Here is an 11033-nt window from a genome sequence, read left to right on the forward strand (position 1 = left end):
AGTTTGGAAGGGGCGTGGTCAGGGCGTCGGACACGCCCCCTTCGCGGGCAGTTTACACCAAAGGGGTGGGATTCGTCCGTTTGGGCCGCACTTCCCCCTTGGACGACCTTCGCGTCTGGGTGGGCGTGGTCTGCCCTCGCGAGGGTGAACGTTGGGATGCCAGACGACCCGACTGGACTCCAACTCCCAGCATGCCTAAAAACCAGCCATGTTGGAGGGGGACTTCTGGGAGTTGAAGTCCAACAGCGCTTTCCCCCCCTTTAACGCACACATGAAGAGAAATTTCAGACATAACTGTAGATAAAGAAACCGGACCGATATAATAATATCAATATTTTTATTTTTATTATATTATAATAATAATAATAATAATAATAATAATAATAATAATAATAATAATAATAATAATAATAATAATTTGAACTGAGGTAAAAGGTGGGGAAAAGCAGCAGAAGCGCTTCCGGGTCATGACTTTCTCCTCTCTGCCAGGCTGAAGGAAAGGGGGCGTGGCCTCTTCCGGCAAAAAGGGGGCGGCGCTGCGTGGCGGCCATTTTGTCCGCGGGTCCCTGACGTGAGGCGGCTGCGGCGGCGGCTGCAAGACGAGCAAGAAGAAGCGGCAGCGGCAGTAGCGGCGTCTCCTTCTCTCCCTTGGTTCTCCGCCGCCCTCTCCCGCCGCGATGCTATCCGTGCGCGTAGCCGCCGCCCTCGCCCGCGCCCTGCCCCGGCAGGCCGGCCTGGTGAGAGAGACGCGAGAGAGGGAGGGAGGGAGGGAGGGAGGGAGGTCGGTCCGGGTGAGGCGGCCGTCGGCGCCGCCATCTTGGGGCCCTGCGGGTGACATTGAGGAGGGGTGGCGGCGCCGGGCTCTGGCGGGCCTCGCTCCATGGCGGGGCTGCCTCGCCCTCCTCGCGTGTCGCCTGGCTCCACGGCGGGATGGGGAGCGGCGCTGGCGGAGTTTCCCGTCCTCTCCTTTCCTTTCGCCCCTGGCAAGGTCATTGCGAAGGGAAACGGGTCCCTTTCAGCCGCTGCACGTTGGTGGGGACAGAGAGCAAAGGCTCTGTGCCCGGTGATTCTTCTTTTTAAATAAAGCCATGTGATTGTGGTTTATTCTGTTTCTACGAATACTGCTGTACTAGGCACTGGAAAGCATGGGTGGTTGTCAGTTGTAATAAATAAATAAATGGCGATAGTAATGGTTGTTCCTCCAAGATTACGCTGTTTCTTTTTTAAAGGTTGCAGGAGAGGCACTTTCACCCCTGGTTTGCTCCTCTCTGAGCTGCGAACATCTTGGGCAGAAATGCAGTTGGACTCATTTTCCCTCTGAGGGTGCTGAACATGTTATCCAGTCCCCGTCCCCTGCAATGCTTCCATTCAATTTCTTATTTTCAAAGCAATTCCGTTTCTGCATCTACAGTCGCCACAGAATGGTAGAGTTGGAGAAGACCCTGAGAGTCCTCTAGTCTAGTTTAGCCCCCTGCAATGCATGGTATGGGACGCAGGTGGCGCTGTGGGTTAAAGCCTCAGCGCCTAGGACTTGCCGATCGAAAGGTCGGTGGTTCGAATCCCTGCAGCGGGGTGCGCTCCCGCTGCTCGGTCCCAGCGCCTGCCAACCTAGCAGTTCGAAAGCACCTCCGGGTGCAAGTAGATAAATAGGGACCGCTTACCAGCGGGAAGGTAAACGGCGTTTCCGTGTGCGGCTCTGGCTCTGGCCAGAGCAGCGATGTCACGCTAGCCACGTGACCCGGAAGTGTCTCCGGACAGCGCTGGCCCCTGGCTTCTTAAGTGAGATGGGCACACAACCCCAGAGTCTGTCAAGACTGGCCCGTACGGGCAGGGGTACCTTTACCTTTACCTTTAATGCGTGGTCAACTGGACCACGCACAGCAGATTAGAATATTGAGAAGTTTAAATGTCTTTAAAATGGAATTGAAAGCGTATAAAGACAGAACACCAGGCAGACCTGCAGCTGCTGATCCTGCAGCGACCGGAACCCAGATGAGGACAGAGGGGGAAAGAGAGAGGGGAAGGCCCCCCACACAAGGGCCTTGTGGATATATGGAGCGTGCATGGGCTCCTAGGTAGGAGAGAAATGGCTGCTGTTGCAGGCATACTAGCCTTGCCTTGCCAGGATGACAGCGCTTGTGATGGTGTCAGCACAGCATCGTCTTTTGGTATTTGTGACCTTGGTGGCATCTAATAAGAGAATCCTTTGGCAATGCCTTTTTTATGAGCTGTATTTGCTCACCTTTTGCGTTTAATCAGGGATTGAGAAAACTTAAAAAAATAAGTTCAGGGGTTTCAAATGCAACCACTTGCTTGGGGTCTCCCCTGTAGATCTATGTGTTTTGAAAGCCTGTTAGTGGTGGAAAGTTCTAGAGTTCTTCCTCCTCTGTTTTGTAAGATAGGTGGTTTATATCTTCTTTATTTTTATTACTTGTTATTTATTTAAAATTTATGTTGCCCTTCCTCAGCGGATCACAGGGCAGTTTACAATAGAAAAGCACTAATACATTATTCATTGTTGACAAATACTTCAGTGTAAATCTTCATTCATTCTAGCAATATTCTTTAGGTTTCACAGCTGTGACTGCTGCTACATATTTGACAATTTCATCAGTTCTTCACAGTCCTGTGTCTTCGCATTTGCCATTATATTACAGAATTGATATATTTGTCCTTGTTATTCTTTTTGACCAGTTAGTGTTGAGAGAGTTCATGTGCAGTATTGCTTTTAGATTGAAGGTCATTCTTTAGAAAAGGCACCTCAAATAAAATTATTTCAGAATTCCCACATAGTACTTGAAAAGAACTATAAATACTTGCATCCAATTTCACATGCAAGGCCTTACATGGGAGAGAGCTTTTTTTAAAAAAAACAACAACACCTGGACGTCTCTATCCAAGACGGTGTCTGCAATTTCCCCATATTTTCCCAATTTTCAGTACAGTGACTATGTGGGCATTTCTTTTGTCTGAATAGGTTTGTGCAAGAGTGAATCTATAAAAGAAACTTTTCAGATGCCAGGGAGCTAGGCCCATTCATTCTCCCAGGATTCTACAGAAGGGGAATGGAGGATGCCACTAAAATCAAGATATTTGGGCTGATTATTTCTCTTGCAATACTTTACAGCCACTAATACTGAGTAGTCTGTACAAATTATTAAGATTTTGTATCTTCTTTCTCTGTGTTAATGGTGCCAAAACCTTACTTGTTAAAGTCACTTGCAGCAGTATTGAATCTAAAGCTACAATCTTGTGCATTTCTACCCAGGAGAAAGCCCCATTGGCTACAGTGGGTGTATAATCCCAAGTAAACCTTCATGCTAGAAATGGACTGTACCATATGTTTACCTGTTTCAGATACTGTAGTGATGGAGAACGTTTTAGAGACCAAGTCCCCAAACTGAAACCCAGTCCCACTTATTTATTGCAAAGTGCCAACACAGCAATTTAACCTGAATACTGAGGTTTCAGTTTAGCAAAACCAACAACTCATACATGCTTGGAGCATGAGGAGCAGTTCACACGATGCACTTGGCTGGCTCTGCCTGACTCAGTAGAGGGGCGCAGAATGGAGCAGGAGCAGCTGGGCTGGGCAGAGGTGTGGGTGATATGAGAAATGTCCTCAAGCGTGCATGGAGAATGGGAGGGGAGCAGCCCGGCCCCGCCTCCCTCTGGCTTTCTAGTAACGAACTCTGGCGAACTCTGTGCTGGAGTGATGGCGCGCATGCCCACAGAGAGGGCTCTGAGTGCCCCCTCTGGCACGCTTGCCATAGGTTTGCCACCACTGAGATACTATATACCAGTAACATACCTTTATGGTTGAAATAATCAATAGCTGATATATAAGAACTGATAACTGAGATTATCTCCTGCAGGGAGATGGAGTGAGGAGTAGCAAAAACAGGAGTGTGATTTCATAAATGTCAAAGTGATAATAAGTTGAACGTAAAAGTCAAAAGATTTTTCTTTATGCTAGGTTTCTCGGAATGCTTTGGGTGCATCATTTGTTGCAACAAGGAACCTCCATGCCTCCAAAACAAGTCAACAGAAAACAGGTGAGTAAAAAATAAATATTTGGAAACTCAACTTTGGTAATAAAGTATGGTAGTGATCACTGTTAATTGCAGCTAAGCATTGATTTGGGGAAACATTTGGAACCAAAAGAAATACATCCTTTTATGTAGTATAGCAATTACCTAACTGGTTACGCTTCTAAATGTTTTGGAATAGGAATATTAACTAACGTTTTAATTGTCTGTTGGAGTTTTAAGAAATAGCGGCAGTTGGGCAAATAGAAGAGCACTTTGATTACCATTTAGTTTAATCTAATTCATGAGTGTGCAGAATCCTTATTTATACAAATAAAAAACAAACAAATAAATACAGAATCATGAAATGAACAAACATTAACAATTAACAAATTAATTAAAAATTAATTAAAAAAATTAACAAACATTCCATCCAGCTTGCCTAACTCATGCAAGCTTTGTTGAGTAATTTATAGAAAGGTGAATCAAATGTTCAAATAAACCTTGAAAACCTTGTCTGAAGGGTGTGATAAATCCACCAAAGAAAGATAAAACAATAAATTGTTTTTTTCTGCTTTTACAATTGTAGATCTGTTCTCTCTCTATATGGTGTCTTGCATGCCATTGGCTAGATTAGAGATGGGCACCTGATCTTTCATAGACTAGATAGAGTCTTGTCACCACACCACACAGAAGGATGTGCTATAAACAAAATTCAGACCTAACCTATCTTGTTTAATCCAGACTACCAGAAATGTCATTTTTGATGTAAAGTGAGCTAAGATTAGAATGAGTCTCCGGTGGCACAGGAAATTTCATTGCCATGATTTAAATTCTGCCAGGCACTGCTGAAGTATCCTCAATTCTTGAAGAGCGCATTCTGGGCGCTGACACCTCTGCTGAGCTTCAAGAAACTGGCCGTGTGCTTTCCATTGGTGATGGTATTGCCCGTGTGTATGGTCTCAGGAATGTTCAAGCAGAAGAAATGGTTGAGTTCTCTTCTGGGCTTAAGGTAGGTTTTGTTTTCATTGCATCTGTATTTGTATTAAGTGCCTGTGTAAAACTTGTGATTCTTGGTTTGAAGGTCTCTTCATACCCTTTGGTTACATTGTGAAAGGTACCTAATTATGAGTAATGTTGGGACTGGAAATGTGGCTTAAAATCAAATTGTTACAAAGAGACTTTGCTCACTAAAGATATGACACCTGCCACTATGATTATAGCTCTAACATAATGTGCTCAGCCATAGCATATCCTATATGGAACTATCATCACTGTCTGATACTGTTTTCAAACCTTATAGCTTGGTAGACTTCAGTTGATTGTGGGAATCTGCCCTGCCAACACTTGACTGGAGTGTCTCATGAATGCATCTTTTCAATTCCTTCTTAAATTAACTTTCTAGGGTATGTCCTTGAACTTGGAGCCTGACAACGTTGGTGTCGTCGTATTTGGTAACGACAGGTTGATTAAGGAAGGGGACGTTGTGAAGAGAACAGGAGCCATTGTGGATGTCCCAGTTGGCGAAGAGTTGCTGGGACGTGTTGTAGACGCACTGGGAAATGCCATCGATGGGAAGGTTGGTGTGGCAACGATATTTACTGCTTTTGCATGTCGTTTATCAGTAGTGAGCAAATTTGGAAAAATGACTATGTTGTCTTCCTTTTAAAGGGTGCCATCACTTCCAAGATTCGCAGGAGGGTTGGTCTGAAGGCACCTGGGATCATTCCTAGAATCTCTGTGCGAGAGCCCATGCAAACTGGCATCAAGGCTGTAGACAGCTTGGTACCAATTGGTCGTGGTCAGCGTGAGCTGATTATCGGAGACAGGCAGACAGGGTAAGGAGCTAGCGTCTCGCCTAACTCAAACTGCTTTGTCCTAACTGCTGTTAAGTTTTCTGTGATGCAAAAGTGCCCTGGGAATTCAGAAAAGTGTCTTATTCTCAAAGCTCCCATTTTTTCAGAGATCCCTTTCACATATTGATTGGTTGGCCAAGGATCCCAGTGCCCCTGTCTCAAATCTCCTGGGCTTTGTAGAAGGCTCTGGGGCATGTTTCTAAGGTGTATCCAGTTCAGGCAGTGCACTGACCCTACAGCAAACTGCCAATGAATTCCTGATTATATTCAGCTCATTGTAAAATAAGATTCATATAGGCAGAGAAGCTTGTCTATGATTATTATGCTTGCATACAATTATGTTGTAAACTGTCCTGTAATCTTCAGATGAATAGTGGTATATAAATTTAATAAATAATAGTTATAATAATTTTCTCAATGAGGAACCTTGGGGTTCCCCAAAATATAGCTTGAAATCCTTTGTAAAAGCTTTGGACAGGCTGTAGGAAATGATGCTAACCGACCTGCTATTCTCCTTGCAGGAAAACTTCAATTGCTATCGATACCATCATCAACCAAAAACGATTTAATGATGGGACTGATGAAAAGAAGAAACTGTACTGTATTTATGTTGCAATTGGCCAGAAAAGATCCACTGTTGCTCAGCTGGTGAAGAGGCTCACTGATGCAGGTATTTATATATTTTGCACAAACTTCCTAGATGGAAGTGAAGTCTGTGGAAATGGATAGCATAAATGTTTTTTAATGGTCTTTATCTGTGTATGATTGATCTATAACTGTTTAATAACTGTACACAGCTTAGATGTTATTGACAGCAGAATATTTGTCAGGTTCCATGTCCCGTTACCTTGGTACTAAGCTCTGTTAGTTAAAGACCTGCTTTGCTTTCCTGAAACTGCAGCTTAATTTTATTTCTGTTAAATGCTAAACTTGCACAACTTACAGTGTGCCGGGGTAAGGACAAATAGTAGAAAACATTCCCCCCTAGTTCCTGCAGATACAAAGAAAAATGACACACTTTTGTAAACTGTGCCATTTACTGTAGCAAAGCCCCTCCACTTTAAAATACTGTGAGAAAATGGTATGGTGTGATGGGGCAAAATCTAGTAACTGAATTGCTGTTAGCCAATTTGTTTCCATTTCCATTTACTTGGAAACTGATGCTGACAAAACTGTTTTAAACCATTTTTCCCCAGACGCCATGAAGTACACTATCGTGGTCTCTGCTACAGCCTCAGATGCCGCCCCCCTTCAGTATTTGGCTCCTTATTCTGGCTGCTCCATGGGTGAATACTTCAGAGACAATGGCAAACATGCTTTGATTATCTATGATGACTTATCCAAACAGGTTTGAATGTGCTATTTGCGTCTTAATTTGGGGGGGGGGGGAACAAACTTGGACCTTAAGAAGATTCTTGGAGCTGATGAAACAGATGTAACATCTGTCTTGTATCAACAGGCTGTTGCCTACCGCCAGATGTCCCTGTTGCTGCGTCGTCCACCAGGCCGAGAGGCCTACCCCGGTGATGTATTCTACCTGCACTCCCGCCTTTTGGAAAGAGCAGCCAAAATGAACGATTCCTTTGGAGGTGGCTCTCTGACTGCCCTTCCTGTCATCGAGACTCAAGCTGGTGATGTGTCAGCCTACATTCCAACCAATGTAATCTCTATCACCGATGGGCAGGTAGGATCCCAAAGCACTTAATTGAGAATCCGCATACAGAATGGTTTGGGATGACCTGAAGTCCATATTGGGCTCAATTGCATTTCTTTAGTCACATTAGTATCTGGTAAAATTATATATTGGTTTTCCCCACAGATCTTCTTGGAAACTGAGCTGTTCTACAAAGGTATCCGCCCAGCCATCAACGTTGGTCTGTCTGTGTCTCGTGTCGGTTCTGCTGCTCAGACAAGGGCTATGAAGCAGGTAAGTGTAAAATCTTAGTTATATTGACACTATGGTTTAGCTAAGCATTCAGTTTGTTGTGTTGGGATGCAGGATCACATCAGCAGTATCGTTCTGTTCTAGCATTTCATTAGCTCAATTAGAACTGTTGAATAAAAGGTTCATGTGGCAAACTAGTGAGTATTCTCTGGTTAACCTACAGAACTGCATATTCCATGCTGCTGTCTCTGCAGGAATGGGTTTAGTAAAAGTTTAAGTGGAGGCCAATTTAGCAAAAGCAAGATTGGAAATTTCTTGAGCAATAGCATAATATGCCAGACCTTTTCTATATCAATTCTGCTTACACCATTTTTGTCAAATTGTTGTACCTTCTGGTCCTGGCTCCTCTGACTTTGAGCAATCTTTTTTTTTTTTTGACAAGAGAGTACTCTTGAGTGACTTGCAATATATTGGCAATGATATCTGACTAAATAACAATGACAATAACAAAAAGGCACTAAATTTAGCTGCTGTGGATGACAACTGCTGAAACGAATGACAAATTCTGTATGAAAACATAATGAGCTTAGTTCTGGTACTGAGAAATGTTTGGTTCCTTAATTCTAAGCCTGTGTCAGGCCGCTGAGCTGCCATTTGTACCTAGCACCAATTGGTGGACCTTAGCATCCTAGTAAAAACACAGTTGTTTGCCCAGGCCTGAAGCCTGCCCATCCCTGTCAATGCCATATTTAATCTAGATAGTTAACTGTGACCACTCCTATATTGTCATAGTAATTCTGATGATCCAGGAGGTAACTGAAGACACAGACTGGCAAGCGGAAAGTGTTCAGAATGATTTGCCTAGAAAAGGCAATAAGCCTGTCCACTCCTTTCTCTAGGTGGCCGGAACCATGAAGCTGGAACTGGCTCAGTACCGTGAAGTAGCTGCTTTTGCCCAGTTTGGATCAGATCTGGATGCTGCTACTCAGCAGCTGCTCAATCGTGGTGTACGACTGACTGAACTGCTTAAACAAGGACAATATGGTAAGAATTCTGCATGACTTCTGGTTCTAACATACCCTCCCCATGTCACACAAGGCTGAAGAACGTTTTTCAGCCCAACGTCTGCTTTATTCCTTCTGGACAATCTTCTTGGAGGGGGGGGGGGCTGTGGGCCAGAGGCAAAATTATATTGTTTTCCTTTGTATCGTCTACACACATCCCTCTTTGTTGTCCAGTCAGGCAAACAAGAGGCATTATCAGAGTTCAAGGGCACATTCCAGCCAGGCAGAAAAATTCAAGGATTGTGAAAAGCAGGGTCTCTGAGGGGTGTAGCCTGGGGAGGAGATCTTGAGGGCCAGAGAGAGATGCTTGGAGGGTTGTGTTTGGCCCCTGGACCTGAGGTGCCCTACGCCTGATGTAAAAGTGAAGGTTTGCTAAATGGCTCCTCAGTTTAGTTGAAATCTTGCTGAGCACAAATAAGTGTAGAAATAAAGCACGTGCCTGCTCATGTTCCAGTGTTTAGAGTGAGGTAGTCAGAAAGCTTTCCTGACTTTGCAGATCCTTGGGTCCCCTACGGGAGGATATAACTTCTTTCTTCCTCCTTTTCTGAGCTCCTGTTAGGCCTAATGTTATAGCATTGCCTAAATCCATCACTATCACTTCGGGTGATGCCGAACAGAGCTTATGTCTGGGCAAAATAGCGTAATAGAAAACTTTCCCTTTTCCTGAATCAGTTTATTTGATCAAGGGAAAAGGCTTATTTGCTGAAGATGAAAGAGACGTTCCTTGTACATATGCATGTGTGGGAAGGGGAAAAGAGAAATGTGATTTTCCTGTGTCTGGCTGGGAATCTTGGCAGTCTTAAGATGTTTCCCTGCAGTTCCTCGAGGTCTCTGAGCAGAGAAGTATCTGCCTTGAGCAGTAGCTTGAACCTTTCTATTAAGGGGAGTGTGAAGTGTTCTTAACTTTCTGTACCAAATCCTGTTGCCCCTGTCTTAACTATACTTAGCATAGGCACAGGTTGGTTGTGTTTTACAGCACAATAATGACTAAGTGGTCTAACCTAAGTTTGCACATTTCTCTCTCTAGTTCCTATGGCTATTGAGGAACAAGTTGCAGTTATCTATGCTGGGGTAAGAGGCCACCTGGACAAGCTGGAGCCCAGCAAGATCACCAAATTCGAGAGTGCTTTCCTTGCTCACGTTCTGAGCCAGCACCAGGCGCTCCTCTCCACAATCAGGTAAAATAGACTAGAAACTTCCACTTGCTTGTGAGGCAGTCATACATTTTTATGGAATGACTGTGGCTTTGAACAACTGAAAGTTCTTACAGTTCTGAGCATTATTGTTAAAGAGCAGCAATGACTTTATAAAAACAGTTTTAAGTTTCACTTGGAAGAGCTGCTTCGAGAAGCTGCCTTTGGATGGCGCACAGCACTGCATTTAACATTTAGGTTCATTTTATCATATTGTTAAACATTGTGATTTATGGATAATGGTGGGGATGGGGGAAAGAAAAAGCTGGTGGCCGAAGAAGTCGCTGCAAAAGGGTTGAAGTGAAGGAGTAGTTGCTACACAGTCTGCTGTGGATGAGAGTTGAAATTTGGTTGGTTTTGCCTCGACAGGACTGATGGGAAGATCTCTGAACAAACTGAAGCCAAGCTGAAGGAAATAGTCACAAATTTCCTGGCAACATTTGAAGCATAAACTCTTTGACAGTTCTCTATACAAGGCATATTTTGTCACTGAACGGTGGTAGCACTCTGGTTCCATTTTTTACCAGAGGCTTAATAAAAGGTATGTGTGAGTTGAATGTACAGATCTCATTGAGAATTAAAAGTTCCATGTAAAGAAGTCTTGTGGCCATTGGTGCTCGCTGCGATAGTGACCTGCTGGCAACCGACATAGGTGTGCACATGGCAAATAAAATCTTGCAAACCATACTGATTTTTTGTTAGGGTAATACTTTTAAGACTCAGTGCAAACATTGCACGCTGTCGATTAAAGAACGAAAGCTTTCTTCTAAAGGCCGTTTGCCCTTAAAGACACATGTGGGAGAATTGCTTTGCCTCTTTGCCGTACTGCTCAGACTTTCTAACCTGGAGGTTGATAATGTGGTTTGGGGTTAGGTGGTTGGAATAGTAGGATGGGAAGGTGGGTTTGGGTGGCTGCAAAATGGGCATCAGAGTTTTAATCCATTGTACAAGCTGCTTGTACAGGCCAAAGTGTAGCCCTGCCCCATTCTAAAAGGGGTTTACTCAGG

At 44.1% G+C, this 11033-nt stretch overlaps 1 protein-coding gene across 1 annotated transcript; it reads left to right on the forward strand.

The window, feature by feature from the left end:
• Window positions 1-559: 559 nt before the first annotated feature.
• Window positions 560-10713, forward strand: ATP5F1A (ATP synthase F1 subunit alpha). Its single transcript, XM_079994912.1, has 12 exons — window positions 560-737; window positions 3977-4055; window positions 4871-5040; window positions 5434-5607; window positions 5700-5866; window positions 6406-6554; window positions 7081-7232; window positions 7344-7568; window positions 7704-7811; window positions 8669-8813; window positions 9861-10011; window positions 10396-10713. Exons 1-12 carry the CDS (start codon window positions 678-680, stop codon window positions 10475-10477), a joined length of 1662 nt encoding a protein of 553 aa, XP_079851038.1. The 5' UTR covers window positions 560-677; the 3' UTR covers window positions 10478-10713.
• Window positions 10714-11033: the final 320 nt, after the last annotated feature.

This window comes from Podarcis cretensis, assembly GCF_951804945.1.
Source record: "Podarcis cretensis genome assembly, chromosome: 11".
Classification (NCBI taxonomy): domain Eukaryota; kingdom Metazoa; phylum Chordata; class Lepidosauria; order Squamata; family Lacertidae; genus Podarcis; species Podarcis cretensis.